This window comes from Plecotus auritus, assembly GCF_963455305.1.
Source record: "Plecotus auritus genome assembly, chromosome: 9".
Lineage (NCBI taxonomy): Eukaryota > Metazoa > Chordata > Mammalia > Chiroptera > Vespertilionidae > Plecotus > Plecotus auritus.
The window spans coordinates 101,747,288-101,769,918 of record NC_137783.1 but is presented as its reverse complement, the minus strand read 5'-3'; the positions used below and the strand labels follow the sequence as shown (position 1 = coordinate 101,769,918).

The 22,631-nt window shown below is 38.5% G+C and overlaps 1 protein-coding gene across 26 annotated transcripts in view; it reads right to left on the bottom strand.

Annotated features, from left to right (window-relative positions):
* Positions 1-22,631, bottom strand: part of DLG2 (discs large MAGUK scaffold protein 2) — a 2,053,927-nt gene that overhangs the window by 305,256 nt on the left and 1,726,040 nt on the right. For all 26 annotated transcript variants that reach the window (XM_080687299.1, XM_080687274.1, XM_080687295.1 and 23 more), the window contains one exon: positions 11,680-11,782. In XM_080687299.1, the coding sequence (XP_080543425.1) occupies positions 11,680-11,782 (103 nt within the window). The remainder of the gene's footprint in view (positions 1-11,679; positions 11,783-22,631) is intronic.

Genomic DNA, 22,631 nt, shown 5'->3' with positions numbered 1-22,631 from the left:
TAATGGTGGAGCTGGAATTTGAACCATATCTATCTGATTTCACAGTAGGAACTCTTAACTACAGAGCTTTCCAAATTCTGTGAAGCTCTTTGACCTTCTCAGCGATAGTTCTAAGTACAGTGCAAAGTACTGAATAGGGCAGAGAGGAGCACAGTGTTCACTCAAACAAGCTTGTTGTTGAGGGTTGTGATACTTAGGTGTAATTTATGGATGACCCACTACATTTCAGATTCTACATCCATTTTCTCCATTCTCCTAGCAACTTTTGAAGGTAAATATAATCATCCCCATGCTATAGGTGAAGAATTTCAGGCTCAGAGATTGTCCCTCACTCACTTAAGGCCTACAGGTAATAAAGGATGAGTTCTCTGCCTGCCTTTATACCATTTTGGGATCACAACTATTCCCAGAGCCAAACTGCAGGCCCAAGACTCCTATGTCCTGAAAAGAACAAAAACAATGACAACAAAAAGAAAGGAGAGCACACTTTCCTAGACTGGATCTATTCCCCAGTCCAGCTTGCCAAACCTGTACAGCTTGCCTCCATTCTCAATCACATCGGATTGCTAGGTTCCCTGATCCTACCCACCCACTGGCCTAGCTTGAACATTCCTATGTCTATTTCCCCATTAGACTCATTTTTGATCCCTCTGTGCTTCTCTTTTTTCTCTCCCTGAGTACATGTCATCTTCCTTTCTTTGGATTCCCCATGCCCTTTATTCCTTCCCATTTTTCTCTCCAACCTTTTTAGAGCCACACAAATCTGGTTCCTTTTCCCTTTTCCTATGAGAAGCAGTCTAGTGCAATGGTTGTTCTGGAATCTTTCTGTCTAAGATCGAATCCTGGTTGTACTCTACTGGCTAGTTGTCTGACCTTGGGAAAACCTCTAATGCTGAGTCTCAATTTCCTCATTTGTAAATGAGAAAATGAGCAAAGCAACAGAACCTGTGTTCTAGGTTTTTGAGAAGTTTAAATGAGTTTTGAGAAGGTTAAATATGCAGAGATTTTAGAATGTCATCTGGCACGAGTGAGTGTTCCAGGCTAGTTTTAATTATTCTCTTTCTTGCAATAATCTCTCTTTCTATTTCCACCTTTCTTTTGTTCGGCTTTAGCTAAAATTTTTTTTTAAAAGTAAAAAGAGATTTTCTATAAAATATATATGTATATATATTCATTAGAATCTTATATTCATTTTTATTGTCTACATTTATTAAATGCCTATTATGAACAAGGCACTGTGCTATGGACTGGATATGTAAAAATGAATATAACATGCTTTTCTCTAAGAAATTTATTATCTTGTAAATTGTCAATAATGGTTGGCCACATTTTTATGGAATGGAAGAATTTATATATATATTTGTATAAGCCAATATATATGTTTATTGGTCTTATCACCTACTTTTCCCCTGAGTCTGTCTACTTCTCTCCACCTATTCTGCTGCTACTCTGATCCAACCACCACCTCCTCTCACCTTGATGAGTGTCTTTCACCTGGTGCTTCCCAAGTCCCCTCAGAGCTCTCAGGCCTATTTTCCATTCAGCAGCCATGTCAATCTTTTTGAAAAGCAAATCCGATTCTGTGAGCCTCTGGCTTAGAACCTTTCAACGCTATTGCTTTCAGGAGAAAGAACCAAATACTCAACACAGTCCTGCATGATCTGCCTCTGCTGCCCTCTTTCACCATCTTATGCATGGTGTTTCTCCCACTTTCCCCGGTTTGCTGTCAGTCCTTCCATAGCACCACCCTCTCTCCTTCACAGGTGACTTAACATACCTTTCTCTCCTGCTCCTTAAAACTCTTTCCTCTGCTTTGATAAGTTAATGCCTACTCACCCTTCAGATGAACAAAGTCTTGCTTCCTTGGAATGCCTTCTTTTTTTTATTAAATTTTATTTTATTGTTTAAAGTATTACAAATAGTAGTACATATGTCTCCTTTTTTTGCCTTCTTGACCCTCCACCTAGGTCATAGTTTTTTGTCTGTTTTGGTCTGGCCTGGTTTAATACACTGTAAGAGTATACTTGAGTTTCTAAATCCTAAGAATCTAAATCCAAATTATTTTCTTTTTCTAGATGAACCTTAGCTACTATAATCACTAGTGTGATTTTCCTTGTTTAACTACAGGTACACTAGGGAAAGGGCCATATCTATTTTGTTCATCATTCTGTCTCTAATGTCCAGGGCAATGTATCACTCATCAGAAGCATTCAGTAAACATTAGGTGAATGAAGACTGAGTGGATGTTTGTTCTGTCATTATTTAATTTTTGTAATAGGTCAGCAAGTCCTTATTAAGAAAATAATTACCCTTAGTAGTGGGAACATGAATATGTAGAATAGATTATCTTGAACCAAAGTGCAGTTTGGACATCTTTGCCTTTTATAGACTGTCATTGAGTCTACTAGGAATCCTATTTGGACTAGGGATTTATAAAGCACATTGAAGATGCATATACTTTCTATGCTCGGCTTTTCCATTTTAAAGTAGCTTTTATTTTGATTCTGAGAATTCAAGACATGGTCACTATTTCAACTTTCTGCAGCCTTGATTTCCTGAAATTATTTTTTTCATATTTCATCTTTTCAGCTTTAGTAAATCCATTTAAAAGCTTAGCAGTTATAATTTATAATTTAATAATTTATTAGGTTGATAATATTCAGACCACCATGGTTCTATAAACAAAGAGACCATTCACAGTAAGTTGTTTATCTTGAAAGCCCCAACAAGCAATAAGTGCTTCTAATTGAATTAAACTTTAAACAATTATTGGAGGATTCAAATCCTATTGAACACAAAGAGAGCAATTTCCAAAGATATTGATTTTTCCCCTTCCCATAAGTGGGTGAAAGCAGAATTTCCATGTTTTAAAATGTGTGGAATAAAAAGAGAACATTTAGAAATTATCTGTTGTAACTGTTGTATTTTGATGAAAAGTTTTAATTAGGAAACACAGTAAACTAAATTTCATAGAACATCAGCTGGAAAGAGCCTGAACAATAATTTCTCTAACCATCTTTGTTAAAAAACAAGGGAATCAATGTTCAGAAAAGTGATGTGGCTTTGATGTGGTCAATAAAGCATCAGCTGCAGAGCCAGGGAAAGGAAAAGAAAGATGCCTCATTATTCATTATTAAATCCAAGGATTGGCTTAAATAGGGGTTATATTCAAACAAATGTGGGGATACACTACTAGTAGACTGGGAACCCAGACTATGGAGGTAAGCTAGCAGGTATTTTCAATCTGTCTTGGTTTATAGTCCCCTTCTGTTTGTCTCTGAAGAATACACGTTTACAGTTCTCTAACATTCTGAAATGCCATATCAAGTGGAAGGGTTTTCTAATGAGAATCTATGTTAATCTTGTAATACTTGTATAATCAAGAACAGGATTAAACCCTTTGTTTCCATGTATTTGATCTGGTTGTTACTAAAGACAAGTAAGGATCTAAGTGACCTTTTTGGTTGTCAAAATGTATTTAGCAAAGGATTTATTTAACCTCTGTATTAACAAGTGAGTGCTTTATGTCACTAGATGCCAAATAATATAAAGTTACAGGATGAGACACTCAAAAGATAAATGTATTTAATTAGGGGATGAGAATTGTTATGGGGATGGGGACATAGATGAAACAGGGGAAGGAGGCATAATCTAGAATCAACTGTAAATATATTTAGCTCCTTTGATATGAGTTTGAGATGTTGTATTCCCAGGATAGATTATGAGGTCAAGAGAATTTTCTGAGAGTCAGGGATTGATATCTCTGTTTGTGTCCATTACATTTCTTTCTCTGGGCCCAAACTGGGGTGTGAGCATGGAGAGAGGGATAAAGTATCTGGAGAGAACCTACTTTGAATCTGTAGACTCTACTTGCAGGATTTAGAAATAATCTTTTCAGTCATATTCTATGGTGCTATGTGTTAGATGGAGGTTGGAGAGGAAACAAAAGCAATAAGAAGAAGGCTAAAACAAAGGATACATCAAATGAGGGGATATCCAGGGAGATTTTTAGTTGCAGGAAGAGGCAGTAGCTGTTATAGAATATATGTGTGTGAGAGAGAGCTGTGAAGAAAGACATGGTCAAGTAATAAAAATTCCAGAGTCATGTAAAAATTTAGTTAAGTTTCCTTCCTAATATTCTGGTAAAAATTAGAGTATGCCAACCAGATTAATTAAACCAGATTTAATGTAATCTATTTGTAGAAATCTGACATATGGTAATACAGACTATCACTAAAGATGAACTGATTGATGATGGATAGATGAATGGATGAGCAGACAGGTGAATGGATGGATTGATGGAGGGATGGATGGATGAATGGATGAAGGGGCTGCAGGAAGAAGTTAGAATTGGAAAATCAAAATATACTTGATTATATATAGAATTACCAGTATTGAAAGATTGTTTGTTATTTGTAAAATGAACAATAATTGCTTATATTTTTAAAGCTTTCTTTTACACATCATTCAACTGTGATACACATAACAGCAATTAATAACAGCAACAAGTTAGAAATGAAAGTGAAGTTGTATACAAGAGAAAGCTGTGAGACTCCATGAGAATTTTTTAATCCCTTCATGTCCATTTGATCATAATAATCTTATTGAGTTAGATTCATTGGGCTATTTAAGCCATCTGCATCATGAGTTCTATAGTGAGTTAAAAGAATTAAAGAATTTACTAGCTGTTCAGCTAGCCTGAGCTCTAGTAGTTATGACAACTTTTAAGATAGTGAAGTGCTTTCTCATCTGAATGCTGATTGAGCTTCAACTCCCCATATTGGTGAAATGAGGAAGCTGGATAACATGATCTTTGAGGATTCTTCCAACTCTAAATTTCTGTTTCTCAATGATCCTATTAAAACCACACAAAATGCATCAAATTAACTAGATTGTGTGGTTATTTCTTCTTAAAGAATCCAAAAATGCAAAAAGATATAATGTTAAAGATAAAGCTTTCAAGTAATGGAATTTATGCTTTTAAACTACCTGAGATTAGGGGTTATGTTTTTTTATCTAAAGAATTTAATAACTGGAGGGGTATTTTGATAATGTCTTATCCGCCCAAACTGTTTTGTTTTTTTCTTTATCAGTGAGAACACTGAGGCTCATAGAGATGAATAATACCACAAGGTCACACAGCTTGAGTTAGAGTTGGCACTAGAATTCTGATCTTCTCTTCCCAGTTCAGTCTTGCACAGTACTTTCCATTCCAAAGCTCATTTTAAATGTTCCCTGAGGATGCTGATGCAATTTCTAACCAAGACCCACACCAGACTTTATTAATCTTGCCTGGGCACTTAAGATGCAGTTATTTGTATCAAGAAAACATTTCAACATGCCACAGCTGCTCATTCATATGCATAAACTTATGTAGACATCAATTTAAAGAAAGAAATATAGCATGCATTTTAAGTAAGCTTTTTGGATGTTGTATATGCTTTCATTTCTAAGAAACTCCAGGTATTGAAGGCATCCATATTCTTTAGAGAGTAAACCAGATATTCATTTCAAGCTCTCGCCATTATCTTTGACCCCATAGAAAAATTCACCATAGGCTCCAATTCTGGTTTAAGCTTGGGGACTGAATTCAGAGTGGTTACTCTGAATAGGATCAGAGTTTCATGTCATGCTGAAAGAATACCTACTTTTCTTTCTGAATTAGTTTCATACTTTAAAAGGAGTGAAAAAGGTTATTTAAATGAACTTCTGATCTCAAATATAGTGAATTACTCAAAGAAAGTCTCCAATATCCACTTGCCTTTAATCTGTCTACAGACAGATTAAAGGCAAGTGGATTTATAATGATGACTCAATGACTTTCAGTTCATGGAGCTATCCATCAGGATGGGGTTCAATCTGACCCCTTCCCAACACAATGCTTCTTTACTCACCTGCAGGAGAGACCAGAATTAAAGAGGGTGAAACCTTATGAATAGGTTCATTGCCTCATTAACTGAGTAATTTGAACAAGGTTTATGAATTTGCTTGAAAAGCTGTATTTAGAGGATAGGGGTAGACAAAGCAGAGGTGGATGACACATTAACTTCTTAGACCCCTTGCAGCCCAACGTATCTTTAATAAAACCACTGAAGCATGAATACTCATTGAGTAATACATGCCAGAAATCAAACCTGGTTACGCAGTCTCATATAACTTTGCCCAGTATGCCAGGTAGAGTCCAATTCAGTAGAGACAAGTGACAATTCTTACAGGGTCCCTGAGTATTCTAGAGCAGTGTTCAAACTGTAATGTATGTGCAAATAACCTGCAGATTTTTATAAAAATACCGATTCTGACTTAGTGGGCCTGAATGGGGGCTTGAGATTGTGCAGTTCTAACAAGCTCTCGGTTGATGTTTATGCTGCTAGTTCATGGACCACTCTTGGTAGACCAAAACTCTAGAATAATTAATTTCCTCTTCCAAGGCTTACTCGCTCACTTCTTTTAAGTCTCTGCTGAAATAGCATCTTATTCGCAAGGCCTTCCCTGCCCAACATACTGTATATTTCTCTGTCACTATAACCTTTACCCTTATTCATATTTATTTATACTACTTATCACTATCTGACAAATGTTATATTTATTTATATTGAGTCACTGCTTACCATTTCCCTAGAACATTGATTGAGGCATAATAAAGTGTTCAATCTACTGAATGAATGAATGTATATGTGAACCACAGGCCATTCTATCACAACACCATGAACCATACCAACTTATAAGTCTCCAGGCGATAATGAACTCTGTCCTTTGGACTTTTCTTTTAGGAACTCAAGTAGTATTCTGTTAAAGAATAAGATGTGGAGGAAAACAGGTCCCTCCACTGTCTACTCAAGTACCCACTGATGGGGACCTCCATCAACTTTCTCTTTTTAACTTGCAAGCACTTCTGAAGCCCTTGAAGTATTCCCAACAATGCGCTGAGTAGACAGATTAAAGGCAAGTGGATATTGGTGACTTTCATAGGAATAGCTTGGCTATTAATTGTCTTCATTTTGTGCTTTATACAACAATTTATATCATTCACTTGGCTCTTACTGAATATCTGGTGGTTTATGATTTCAACTCAAGTCAGTAGTCTCACACTAAATATAGGTATTATTATACTAGTGAGAAGGTAATAAGTGATATAAAGAGTTGCCCCATTTTGACACAGAGGAATGCTGTGACAAATATACAATTAGGTTGTAATCAATACCTTTATTTATCAATGCTATTAAAAGTAGAGTTTAAAACTTTAAAAACTGTTAGAACCTTAATCATCTATTCTTTGTGCTATGTTATAGAGCAACAGCTGTAAATTTTCTGCAATTTTGTAACAAAAACCAAAAAGGCACCATCTACAAATTGCATCAACACCAACTGTCCATTCCTTGAATTCTTAACATTTCTGTATCTAATATCAAAACTCTAGGCCATTCATTCAATATTTACTCATCAATTATTTCTTAAGTACCTATTATTAATATTGGCCAACACACTGAAGATATAATATTGCACTTCTAAAACAAAGGGAGAACCATTTGATAACTCTGTAATTAAGCACAGTCAAGTTCATATTGAACAAATTAACATGGGAGATAAAATGAGTGATAGCTGGGTCCTTGCCCTCTAGAAGCTTACTTGAGTAGAGAAATGTGCAAATCACAATAAGGGGTAAACCAGGCACCTGAATACAGGTCTAGGGAGCTCATAGAAATAATCAATTAATGTTGTTTTAGCAGAATAAAGAATTTCTTAGTGGAAGTGACATCTGAGGGTCCTCAAAATGACTAGGAATCCTACTGGTTGAAAGGGAGAAAAGGGAATTCCAGGTAGAGGAACCCATATGAGCAAAGGCCCAGAAACATGACAATTCAGAATCAAGTGTAGGAACAGGGAGCAGTCTTATGCAGCAGTAGTAGAGGATGATGAAAAAAGATGATATTGGCCCTGGCTGGTATGGCTGAGTTGATTGTCATCCCATGCACCGGGAGGTCATCAGTCCAATTTCCCATCAGGGCACATGCCTGGGTTGTGGGCACCATCCCCAATAGGGGGCTTGCAGGAGGCAGCTGATCAATGTTTCTCTTTCTCTCTCCTCCCTTCCTCTCTCTCTAAAATCAATAAAAACATATATATTTAAAAAGGATGATGTTAGTGGATATGGGTGAGTGAAACTTGCCAAGAAAAACATTTATTGCTACCTTATGATATTTATAAATTATTTATAATTATTTCAAAAAATATGCCAAGTGTGCCCGGACCGGTTTGGCTCAGTGGATAGAGCGTCGGCCTGCGGACTCAAGGGTCCCAGGTTCGATTCCAGTCAAGGGCATGTACCTTGGTTGCGGGCACATACCCAGTAGGAAGTGTGCAGGAGGCAGCTGATCAATGTTTCTCTCTCATCGATATTTCTAACTCTCTATTCCTCTCCATTCCTCTCTGTAAAAAATCAGTAAAATATATTAAAAAAATATGCCAAGTGCTATGAAAAACACAATTCGAAATGGTTTTATATCTTGTGACACCCACTTGTTTAGCACTTATTTTCTGCTTTGAAGCAAAAATAAAAAATGCATAGTAAAGCTGAATCTCTTCAATCTTTAATTATCTTCAAATGGAAATTCAAATACTGAAAAATGGCAAACTTTTATTCATTAGTTCAGCAACTCTTTAAGAAATACCAATTATAGCACAATACTGAAGGCCGATTTATCAGTGAACAAAATATAGGTTTCTTTCTGCATGCATGGAGCTCACAGTCTTGTGGAGTTTAGCAAGATATTCTTTCTCCCTCCTCTCCTGAACAGAAATCCCATCCATTCTTCAAGGTTTGGGTCTATTCCCTTATTTCCATAAAGTACTGTTTGTACTGTTCTAGCTCCTGCAGGTTTATCCATTCTCTGATGTTTCATGCTTTGTAGAAGTGGTACCATTATCATACAATTTTGGTCCTATGTCATCAGGAACCGATCTCTATTAAATGTGCCTAAGCTCTTTCTCCTCAATAAGATAAAAAAATTCTTCATGACAAAGACTTGGGATGGGGTCAAGGGCCACATTTTCTGAATATGTGGTAATACTGAGCAAGGCAGCTAGAATATTCCTAGTAAAGCATTTGAATGTAACTGTAAGACATATTTACGGGAAGGGTGGTTCTTGACCATACCAAAAGAGATGTCAATAAAATGTGTCTTAGCATGGACACCTCACAATACTGGTGCAAACGAAGGGGACATGGTGAGAATCTCTCAATAGAATCTCATGATGTACTCTTCTTTCCCCTTGTTATTTATTTATTTCAAAAAATATTTTTATTGATTTCAGAGAGGAAGGGAGAGGGAGAGAGAGAAAGAAACATCAATGATGAGAGAGAACCATTGATTGGCTGCCTTCTGCATGCCCCTCACTGGGGATCGAGCCTGCAACCCGGGCATGTACCCTTGACTGGAATCAAACCCGGGACCTTTCAGTCCTCAGGCCTATGCTCTATCCACTGAGCCAAACCAGCTAGGCTCCACTTGTTATTTTAAAAGAAAATTGTTCATTATTTCCTAAAGCTGTTGTATAATTTAAATGTCCCTAAAGGGCCTAGGCAACAATGCAATCAGTCTTCCATTTCAAATAATAGAATAGGCTTAGTTGAACATTAAATTTGTAAAAAAAAAAAAAAAGAAAGAAAGAAAGAAAGAAAGAAAAATACTTGCTTGATGTTGCATAACTACATTTCCAACCAATTTAAAGCTGCAACAAATGACAATACAGTTAAAATGTTAAAATAGGGGAGTCATTCTGTGAATCTGACCTGTACTTTGGCATTTTAAAATAAGCTTCTTGTTTGTTATTTGCAGGGTTCATTAGAAGTGCTTTAAAAATTGATTTATGTGATAAGACATGCTTTGAACAGGCATCTTGATAAAGTACAACACAGTATCTAAATTAAGTATATTGCTTAAAGGAACCTAAGTTGAAGCTTAAGATGATTTATGCTGATAGAACTAGGACAAGCTGGTTGTCCTTTATTGTAGCCTTTTAAGGCTTGAAATCATTCTGTTCAAGGTTATTTGAATGGCTATCTTCACTATCAAGAGCTTCTAATTGGTGTAACTATAGTTCTGACCATCTTATCAGTCTACAGAATTGTTTGAGATGAAATTTTTCCAAAATGGGAAAACAGCCCAGGGTATTTAGGCCAGGTGCCAGGTTATGAGAGTGAAAGAAAACAGCTATCAAGAAAGTGAAAGAATCCCATGAAAAAGTTATTACACTTTATGAAGTAGAATTTGTTCATCAGATTGTGCTAACACAGATTTCTTCATTTTCTGTTTTACAATGGGTACATTTGGAACCATTTATTCCTATTAGAAGACATTCCTTTTTAAGAAGTAGAAAGGCTTCTCAAAACTGTCTAGGAAGAACATTTCCCTTGGTGTTATCACCATTAGTATTGTTTCCCCCAGAAGAAGATTTTATATATATATTTAAATTTTATCTTTATTTCACTGATATATCCCTTCTCCCCCAGCCTCTCTAGCCACATCTGGGTTAGAGCAATATGAGAAAGCATTTAATAATAATAATAATAATATATATATATATATATATATATATGTTTTGGTATAACGATTGCACAGTCTAATTCTAAAGCCAGGCAAAGTGAAAGCAATGTACCAAAACACACTGAATGTTTACTCTATTCTCAGGTAAATAGTGGTTGGCCACCATTAATGGTAAAATCTAAGATGCCACAGGCAAGACAGAAACATCAGTCTTCCAAACAACAACAGACCAACTGACTATGAAAGAATCATTGGAGAGGCCAAAGAAGCTCCGTATACCCACAGGCACAAAGGCTTTTCCTTGATGGCATCTTGTGTTTTCATGTTTGGCTGTTTAATACTCCTGTTTGCTAGCCATGTAGAGCAAAAGCAATTAACCATACTTCTTGAGAACAGAGGCCTATGGCTCTGTTATTTTGTACAGAGTCTAGCCCACAATGGTGCGCTTAACTATGTTTCATGAACAAAGGAACATTCTACCCACAAGTCTGCTAAGAAATCAACTTCAGTAGAAAACATCTCAGTTGTCTCATTGTTCCTCATTCTGATCACAGAAACAGATGCTGAAACAAACCAAAGAGCAGGGTAGGGCTAATCCAATTTAGGATATCTCATCAAGGCTCAGGAGGCTAATTGGATTTATGACATCTTACCACGTCTCAGGGTTGATAGTGATGCATTCCAAACACGTGATAGTGTAGCAGAAAAGGCAAAAGTAAAAATGAAAATAAAAAATAATCCACATCAAGGGCATCCAAAACCATGTTAGTGTCAGAGAATTAATGCTACAAGGAGAGAATATGATCTACTGTTTCTGTAGATGAAATCTCTCCCCCTTGCTTCCTAAATTTCAATTGTTTTTATAGTGTCCATTGCTGACCAAAAAGTATGTATCAGATAAGAATATAAATGAAATAAAGCTGATGCTGGCTGTTATTTATTTGAATTCGTATTTCAAATAGACCTTTCTAACTGTCTGAAGTTTTCCTTGGAAGATGAAGGGTAACACAGCCTCATGGCCTAGGCATATAAAGCATCGATTTTCCCTGTTGGCAGTGACTAGTTAACATGAGCGATCAGAAACGCGGGTACACATTCACATATCAGAACATTAGACGTTTGGGTGCTCACTGACCTTCAGGTTGGTATTGTGCTATGATCGTCACTGTCTGTCCAGCCCCCTTCAGTGCAGCAGCAGCCTGTTCATGGGATGCTCCACGGAGGTCAATGCCATTCACCTGAAAGACAGGATGCCAGAGAATGTTGATGTTTCACAAGGCATATTATTCTGATTGACAGAAGGACAAAGTTTCCCAAAACAGAGAGTCTGTTTAAGATTACGTCATCTGCCTCAAAACCCCTCATGCCCTACCCAGGCATTTGTGTGTTATGCTCCTGAGAATTTTTAGGTAGCAGACACATGAAATTTCATCTTGTGGTGTTTGTGCTATGGCCTGACCACGTTGAAATGCTTTTGTAGGTTCACGGCCACTAGGCTCTCAGTGTGTGCAGTTCATATGCCTCTGTGAGTTTCTTTGATTTCTGTGGTGGATAGAAGTCTTCAAAATTAGAGGGAAAACAGGGTAATAAAGAGAGATACATGTAATGTGCATAGACAAGCATGCACTGACAGATTAATATATTCAGATAGGGTTCTGGGGACACTGTACACAATGGGACTGACTGGCTGCCCGCCAAAACTCCCTCTTTGGTCAGAAGCCTGGTCCCGTCATCCTGAGCTCAGTTAGATAGGTCTGAGCTTTGTTCCAAAATAAATTTGACCGCCCCATTTCTCATGTACAATTCTAGCATGGCTTTTGACAAAATGAAATAGAGAATGCCTGCAGTTTATGTTGCTGTTGCTAACTCCCATTTTGGGGTCTGCGCCAGAAGAGAAACAGAGCATCTCCAAACAAGCACAGAACTGCCGAGAGGGAAAATTCATTCTGAAGTCAAATTTAATGAGAAGCAAAAGCTAAAATCTTTCTCCAATCAATTCGGTCTAAATCCATACAATGTAATTACTGAGTACTTGTCAATGACAGGGCTCCCTGTCTGCCCCAGGAGAGGGACTGTGGGTGGGGAACAAAAGTGAACTACACAAGTCTGAGGAAGCCTTTCTGCTTCAACAGAGCACACAGTAAGTCTAGTTCTCTAACCTAGCACATAGTAAGTCCAGCTCTCTAACCTACACAGAGGCTGGTTTTTGCAGATGATACCAGAATTCTACTTCCTTTTATTTACAGGGAAGATGGCCACCCCCCGTGAAAAAGAATAAAATAACTGATCAGTTTATCTACCCATAAAATATAGAATCCTATTTGGCCTCACATAAATCCTCTTTGACAATGATACTGGATTGGTGGGAGGTTGCTACTCTGTTTCCTTATCAGGGCTGGAACATCTATCATTCTCAATTTCACATCCTGGACATCTCATAGTAACCTTGTTAAAGTCTTCTTATTCACTTTTATTTATTAAAAAATATTTTTATTGATTAAAGAGAAGAAGGGAGATGGAGTGAGAGATAGAAACATCAATGATGAGAGAGAATGATTGATTGGCTGCCTCCTGCATGCTCCCCACTAGGGATCGAGCCCACAACCTGGGCACGTGCCCTGACTAGGAATCATACCATGACCTCCTGGTTCATAGTTCTATGCTCAAACACTGAGGCACGCCAGCTGGGCACTCCTTATTCACTTTTAAAACTTTCATGGTCTCTTCCCTGGCTTTCTATTATGGTAACTCCTTACTGAAAGCATTGTTTACACAGTAAATTGGGAAGCCGGCTGAGCTAGGGGTGGCCTGCCCGTGCCACTCAATAGCTGAGTGACAGCTCTATCGCCAATCTGAACCTCAATTCTCTCCTGACTCTGAGTTAGAGTCAAAGAACTCTTTGATTCTAACAGTCCCTTTGAACTATAAAATTTCAGATTAACTCCTTGGTAGTTGATCGTCATTTCAGAGATTGTCCAGGCATTGACGGGTAAGAAGTATGACTCAACTGGAAGAGAAAGAAAAAGTAATTTCATCTAGGCTTTTGTCTACTGGAAACTGAATACACAAGTCAAGGATCACATAATCTCGTGTCCAACAATTCCTCTCATCATCGACCTCCTGGTTCATAGGTCGACAATCAATCATGGAGTCACACTGGCTGTTTGCTCTTTTAAAATTTTATCTGTATATTAAAAATATTAGTGCTCTATTTCATATAAATATTCTTTCTAGTTTGCTGTTTGTATTTTGTGTTATTGCATTTAACTATTTTAGCTTCTCACTTTTATGTTATTTCTTATCATATAGAAGTTTAAAATGTTTAGTCACACTTAGCACTTTTTTCCTTTTAGCTTTTAAGTTTTGTGTTATATCTTCCCCTCTGTAATATATTTACTAAATAACCATTTTTTCTTTTAGTACAATCACAGGTTTTTTTCTTTTTCTTTTTTTTTTTAGCCATATACTCTTTCATCTACTGAATATACTTTGGTGCTTGATGTGAGAACCAGGTGAACAACCATCCTTTCTTGGACCTTTCTTTTGTAGCATCAGATTTCTACATCTTTCACTATTGTAATTATGCCCTAAAATTTTCTCAGTTATTAAACTGAGGGAGCATGAAATAGTGAGAAGAAACAAAAGATTTAGAGTCAGGGAGAACTGGGTTTGAATCCTGAGTTCACCAGCTATAGTAACTTGGGAAAGTCACTTAACTTCTCTGAACCTCAGCTTCCTCACCTGTAAAGTGGGTACAATACCTACACATTGCATGAAATAAATGACAATATCTGTAAAGCCCTTAACACAGAACCTAGCACAAAAAGGCATTCAGCAAATAGTATCTAATATTACTATATTTCTTCAAAGAGCTGTGATGATCAGTGATGAAGTAAAATCTAATGGAAATTAACCAATATGGAATATAGTATACTGGTTAGTTCATATGTTTTTTTTCCTTCAGAACACCCAGTTTCAGTACTGAAAGAGACTTAGAAACTTGTTCACCCAGCACTTACACAGTAGAGATGGTACCCATTATGGGAAGGGACTTGCCTTAAGTCATATCAGAGGTAGTTGCAGCCAGGGCTTCTCTTGCTCAGCCCAGGATTCTTTCCACTGTAGCAGATGTTCCCTATGATGGGTGTGTGTTTATTTTCCACTGGACCAGTAGAAATCTTGTTCCTCTTAGGCCTGTTTCTACATGGGCCCCCACATTTGTAGAGCTTTGGGTGCTGCCATCATCCTGAACCATATCACATTGCCCAGGGCCCTGTTGATTTTCCTCCAGGGTTTAGCACACATGTTCTCTTTCAGTCCTTTAAACTTTTCAAGGTCACTTTGCTTCTTATGTCTCTCCCTGTGGCTTGAGTTTTTATCAGCAATCTTTGCTCAAATAACATTTTCAGAGGCATTTGAAAACAGTTTACATCACTGACATGACATTTCAAAATACCAAGGGTGACACAGACTCATACTTATTATTTCTGTTTTTCTACTTCAATTTGAATTTTCTCTTCTTGAAGCATAAACTGGGAGAATGGATGCCATTAAATACTGTTGAGATTAATAATGATAGTCATTGTTAACATTCACTGATGAGCAGGCATGCTGATATCTAGAGGGATATTTATTCATTATCTCATTTAATCTTCAGAAGCCTGGGATTACTTTTCTGATTTTATAAATAAGAAAACCAAGCCCAGTGAGAGTCACTAACTTTGTTCAAGGTTAAATAGTTGGAAGAAGTTAAGAATTTAAAATAGTCTAAGACTCTTGAACTCTTACTATCATTTCTTATTGTTCTTCCTTCAATAGCCTATCTAATTCTGAGGGTCTGCGCCTGCAAGATTCTAATTCTGAAGTTTGCCTTTCAAGCTCCCTGAGACTGACAGCCCACAATTGGGTGTGACATGCTGGTCAGCTCAGCAATGGGCTCAAGCAACCTGGTTTAGACATTATGTCCCAGCTTATAACGATTAGAACATGTAGGGTTGAAACAAAGGCTTTGGGAGGCTAGAAAAATTCCATCTATTGCCATCTTCTTATGTATACAACTGTCACTGGATCATAGAAAACATTAAATTCTATTTGTTATGGTATCCTTTTCACACCAAGTTAGTAATGGATAGGAAGGTTAGGACTTCTAGTTAATTCAAGTAGATATAGTTTTTTTTCAGATGCTGGTGTGAAGGAGAACGGTGTACCATGTCCAGAGGCAACTTTTTTTTTTTTTTAGGTGAGAATTATGTCTGTTACTTCAGCCACTAGGGCCCTTGGCCTGGGGCTCCAGGTTCCCTGAATAAATTACTGTATGTTCTTTAGAAATATATTTATTAGTATTATAGAAAGAATAATATAAAAATGAGAGAATTTCAGAAATGGAGAGAGATTTTGTAATCCTCTGCAGCCACCAATGTATACCTTTAAGGTGATATGACCACATTATTCATATGCCCTATCCCTCACCTCCACCATGTTGAACTTTTATATTTCTCTGATTCAGGCATTTCTATCCTTGCAAAGGCTGTTTTCCTTATCTAGAACATAATTTTTCACCCTCTCATCACCTGGAAAACTTTTCCTAGTCTGTAACGATTCAGACTGAAAGGACTCATGGAATGTACTTATTTGTGAACTCCTAAAGGTAGGAGCTTATCTCATTGGAACTTGTGTCCCTAGCAAAGTGCCTGGGATATAGTAGGTGAAAGGTGAGTGAATAGGCAAGTAAATGAGTGATAAAGCTAGTCATACTACATTACCCCAGGCCAATGGTCATCTAAGTTTTTTGACCCTGGCTCCATGCTGATAAAGAACTCAGTATCTTTCACAGAAATCCATTCCTCCTGGGGTCAGCTCCAGCAATAAAAAAATTATTTGTGTTGAAACTATCATCTTCCCAGTACTTTTCACCTATTGCTTCTAGTCCTACCCTCTAAGAGTTCACATAATCTTCTTTTTTATGATTTTTTTTCATATGATCCTCCTTCTAATATTCTAAAAATTAAATTTATTGGGGTGATGTTGGCTAATAAGATTATATAGGGTTCAAGTGTTTCTCATATTTGAAGACAGTTTTCTCTTTTTCAGGTTAAACAACCTTACTCCCTTCCCCATCCCATCATATCATTCTCACCAAATGACAATTTGCATTTGCTTGCATGCCTCCTGTGACAGGGAACTCTCTCCTTTATAGTCTGTCCATCCTATTTTGGGATGGCCCTTATGAGTGTTATTTTTAGCATCTTTATATTATTTAATACCTCATCAAACTCAGCAGGGATCAGATGAGGTCAATTATGGCAACTTGGATAGTCACTATAATTATTTTCCTCTAATGTGCTCCTTGTATAGTATCTAGAGCTAAACACAGTGCTGATACAAATTCTGTTTCTTTAAAATATCCATTTTAGTAATTTCCTCTTCCAATTTAAGGGAAAGAGTGAACCAGAATGTCACATAACCATTGTTGAGCCATTGACCACCCAGTAGAGGACAATGACAGGTAAACACACAATTAAGCACCTGGTGAAAAGTACTATGACACAAAAAGGTCAGAATGCTCTGGGACCCAGAGGAGGGACCCCTACAGAAGTATGAAGAGGTCTGGGAAGGCTTTCTGGAAGAAATGACATCAGAAACAAGATCTGAATGAGTTATCCAGGAAAGGCTGTGAGGGTAGAGTGCCGGAAACCAGTTTCAGCATGTCATAATTACAAGAGTTTCATCAAAAGGTTGGTGAAGCTTGGGGGCTCAACAAGGGCTGAGCCACATATGTAGTTTACCTGTTGGAATGGCTAAAAAGCATCGCCCCCAAACCTGAATAGGATAATTGTTACCTGCCAGACAGCTCAGGGCATCTTAATCTGCATGTTATTGCCTCCTGCTGGCCAAACACCTGAACAGCTGTAGGCTATTCCCCAATCTGTAATCCCTACCCTTTGAAACCCTACCCTTTGAAGTGTATTATCTCCACCTTGCCTTAGGACAAACTGTGTTAATAAAAAGCACGGGATCCTGAGTCAAGGGTAGTCTTTAGCTCCTTTAGCTGAAGCTCCTCTGACCCCCAATGCCTTTCAAAACTATCTTTCGTCTTTGGACTCCTTATTGAATCTACACGCAGCTCCTTTCTCCAGATTGCTGAACCCTTTGTAATGCTAGGACAAGAACCTTGGCAGCAGAGGAGTAGCAATATTTGAGGAAGAGAGGGAAGCAGTTAGGATGGTGTGGAAGTGAGTGAGGGTCCGGCATATCTGAAGAAAAGGAAGTAATTGTTACTGAAGAGCAGAGAGGGAAGAAAACAGAATGGGAAAGAGGTGAGCAATAAAGTAGGAGAGATGAAGGTGATGGGGTGGATGATGATGATGGTGATGATGATGATGGTGGTAGCAGTGATGATGATGATGGTGATAGCTGACAGGCACAGTTCTAAGCATTTTCTATATACCTATTCCCTTAACACTTATACCAGCTCTATGACATAAGAACACTTAAACAACGCCCATTTTCTCGAGGAGTCCACTGGGGCATAGACAGATTAAATAACTTGCCCAAGGTTGCACTGATAATAATGGCAGAGCCAGGAATTAAACCCAGGCACTCTTGTTTAAGAGCCTGCAATCCTAACCATGACACATTACCATCTCCCAAGGATTTGGGTGTACAGGCATGATAAGCCATTTTAGTGAGTTTGGAGTTTATTGTGACTGCAACAGGGAACCATTCCTCAGCTTAGAATTGAGAAATATTATTTTATCATTACTCCTATACTCCAGGAGTGCTTGCAGTTAGAGGAAATACAGGGAATATGCAGGAACCTTGTGCTATTGTCAGGCATTTTCAGAGCCTCCCAAGGCGAATTGGTCCCTTCGGAGATGCTTCTCAGAAGGCAGCACCACTGCTTGTGGCTGCTGAACTTTTCCATCCCAGCTCAGGTCATCTGCCTGCTATGGAAACAGTGCCTTGAGAAGAACACTGGGTTAGACTTGGGAAGGACAAGATTCAAAAATTGGTCTCACTACTTACTAACTCTATAACCTTGGGTACTTGGGAAAGTTACTTAACCCCTTTGACCTTCAGTTTCTTCATATTGCAACAAAAGTATTAACCCTACTTTTTCTGGGTTGTTGTTTTAGATAATTAGATATCATGCACATAAAGTACTTAACACTTGGCACATTGAGTAGGTACTCAATTAATGGTTGCTATTTGTATTATAGCATATCCATTATCTACAAAACCCAGGCTTTAAGTGGCTTTTATTAACAGTGATAAAATTAAGAAATAGATTAGGTAGAAGACTATCTTGGAATAGCTAAGAGTAGCTAAGAACTACAATTTTAACTGAATTATTAATTGTGAAAAAATACAAAGGGGTGACCCAGTGGGGAAGGCTAGATAATTAGCACTAGATTTCAATTAAAATAAGTTAGGTACAGAACACACAAGGGACCATTTCAAGCAAATTACTTCACTGTTGGGGGTCTGGTTGGTACATGGCCTGGGAGTAGCAGGGAAGAAACTGGGGCAGAATCTGAACACTTTCTCCTTTATTCAGAGAGACTAGAGACAGTAAGATATATTACCAGTAAATTAAATAAATGTAGAAGCCTCCATCTTTTCTCAAGAGGAAAAAAAAAAACTATTTTCATTTTCCTGAAGTGATGCGATGCAGTGAGGTGGAAATCAGTTCAGTTTCTAAGTCAGCCACTAACTGACTCAGGCCAGTGGCTAAACTGCTGTGGAAAATGGAAGGTGCTCGGCCCCACCATCTCTAGGGTCCCTTGTGATTCAGAATTCAATGCTTTCTTGGGTTAAAAATAACATCTCAAAAGTGTTTTACAGTGAGAAAGCTGTTTTCCCACCTCACATTTCTTACAAGGTGAGATATAAACAACAAATATAATAAAAGCATTCACATGTATGACCTGATCCTTATCACATATGTGTGAGGGAAGCAAGGAAACTATAAATATCCCATTTAATCCTGAATGGTGAGTGGGCTGGGGTAGTTGTCAGAGAGCATGGAGAGAGAGAAAAGAAAAATGGTTTGATCAGAAGTGGACCTTGAATGTCAGGTTAAGAATTTTTGTAAACAAGTGGCCAGGAGAGCCCTAGCCAGTTTGGCTCGGTGAATAGAACATCAGCCTGCAGACGGAAGGGTCCCGGGTTCAATTCAGATCAAGGGCACATACCTCGGTTGCAGGCTCCTCCCCGGCCCAGGCCTGGTTGGGGCTTATGCAGGAAGCAACCAATTGATGTGTTTCTCTCACATTGATGTTTCTGTCTTTCCCTCTCTCTTCCATTCTCTAAAAATCAGTGGAAAAATATCCTCTGGTGAGGATTAAAAAAATAATCTACACTAATAAAAGAGAAAGATGCAAGTTGACCATACCTTCATGACGCCCACCAGCCAATCAGGAGTGAGTATGCAAATTAATTTGCATTAATTTGCGTACGCAGGCACCAAGTGGCCGGGGGTGGGATGCTTGTGTCATCGCCATGGCGACGAAGCAGGAGTTCTGCACCGCCCCAGCAGCTCTGGGCCTCTGGGCAGCGTGGGAAGGTGAAAAGGCGGCTCTGGCTGGAGCGAAGGTGGTACTGGCAGCCAGGGGAAGGAAGGCCCATTCTTGCATGAATCTTCATGCATCGGGCCCCTAGTAATAATAATAAGTAGCCAGGAGGGCTTTACAGAGACATTGAACACAAGTTGATTTATGTTGCAGGTGGGGCAACTATGGCAACTGTAAAATGTTGGGGTTGAAGAACCAAGTGATCAAAAATAGGATAATCACATGGGAAATGATTGTAAAATTACAAATGGTAGATGATGAAGATCTGAATTAGAAAAATGAGAATTGAATTGAAAGTGGGAAATGGGCACAGACTTGAGAAAGGACACAGAGGGAGGTTCTACACAGCTATTCTCCTCAACTACCTCTGGGATCCAAATAGAGCTTCAATAATATTTATAGTGTTGAATGGATTGGAAATGGGAGATGGAAAAGGTGATTAGAGGGAAGATGATACCATTAATCAAGATGGGAACACAAGGCGAAAAGCAGGTTTGGACAAGAGATAATTCATTTTAAGACACGTTGAATTTGTTGTGACTATTGGACATCTTGCAGGTAGTTGGAAAATATCTATCTGGAGCTTAGAAAAATAGTTAATATTAATAATCATTTTAGCCTTGCTATTTCTAAGGTGAGTGCCCTGATCTGACTAAACCCAGATGTAAAAGCGTTTGTTTTTTTAAAAAAATATGTTTGTATTGATTTTAGAGAGAGAAAGTAAGAGGGAAAGAGAAATAGAAATGTTGATGAGAGAGGAATATCAATCACTTGCCTCCTGCATGCTCCCTACTGGGGATTGAACCCACAACCTGGGCATGTGTCCTGACCAGGAATGGAACCGATGACCTCCTGGTACACAGGATGATGCTCAACCAACTGAGACACACCTGGTTGGCTCAAAGAGTTTTGTTGTACAAAAAGAGGATAATAAGCACGCACATTTCACAGAGTTGCTGTAAGTCTAGTTTAGTTATTGCATGTAAAACACAATAGGGCCTGAATATAGAAGGACATATAATTATTAGCTATTATCGAACCCTCCCCTGACACACACAATGGATAGTCTGGGCTAGTATAAAATTATTCAATAAAAAACCCAGCAGATCCAGGAGCAGTGCCAGGGTTATGAACACTGCGAGAGGAGGCCTGGTGCTCTAGAGAGCAATCTTAGGAGTCCGGAGTCCAGAGTTGCTGTCCCATCCTGCTGTTAGTTTATTTCATGCTGGGCAGTCCCTTTACCTCCCTGGGCCTCAGTTTCTTCCTCTAGAAAGAGAGCCTCATGCTAAATCTCTGCGTTCTCTTCCTGTGCTTAATAAACCAGTATATTCTATGTGTGAAGTGTATTTTGTTGACAACATGAGAAAAACAAACAGTTCATTCAGCATTTCAGCACTAAACTTTTGAAATACCCTCTAGCATGTCTCAGAGTGAACAAACTATAAATTGAATTTCAAGTGGAAATTTCTAATTAAGTTCCCTTCTCCTGCTGGAGGCTGTTACACTTGGTGGAGAGTGATAACATTTCTGACAGTAGCTGCATGAGAGCTCAAGGCCAGAATCCTGGAGCAGAGGCAAAATGAAAACTGATATTGGATATTTGCATGTCTTAGCAGTTGAAATTAACTCCCTTTTAAATATGGCTTGCTGATGCAAAAATGGGCATATATTAAAAAATATCTTTAAAAAATGTGTTGGTTTACTAGGGTGTTTATAGAGAATTGATCATTTTAGAGTCTTTCATTGAAAATGATAAGATATAATTTGGCCATCTGAACCCACTTACTAATGGCCAAAACACAGTAAACAACTTTTAGGATTCATGCATTTTGAGTGATCAGGTAACTATCTTTATAAGAATACTAGAGGCCCGGTGCACGAAATTTGTGCACTGTGTGTGTGTGGCGGGGGGAGTGGTTCCTCAGCCTGGCCTGCACCCTCTCACCTAAGCTGGCAGGTGGACACCCCTCTTGCAGTCCGGGACCCCTTGCTCCTTACCACCCACCTGCTCGCTGCTCCTTACCACTCAGCTTGCTGCTCCTTAGCACTGCCATGGAGGCAGGAGAGGCTCCTGCCACTGCCACTGCACTCGCCAGCCATGAGCCCAGCTTCTGGCTGAGCAGTGCTCCCCCTGTGGGAGCGCACTGACCACCAAGGGGCAGCTCCTGTGTTGAGCGTCTGCCCCCGGTGGTCAGTGCGCATCATAGTGACTGGTTGTCTGGTCGTTCCGCTGTAACGGTCGCTTAGGCTTTTATTATATAGATGTAAATAAAAACTAGTTGAAACCTTCTTTATATATGTTACACAAACATAAGATGATGCTAGTATCTCCAGCTCTGGCTTTTCCCTTAACTCTAGATTTGTAAATCTACCGGCTTACTTGACCTCTCCAGTTGGATGTCTAAGATTTTTCAAACTCATCATGCTGAACAGCAAACTCTTAATTTTCTTCCAAACCTGTTTCTGGGGAATTTTTCCACTTTCAACAAAGATACAGACATCAACCACTCAAACC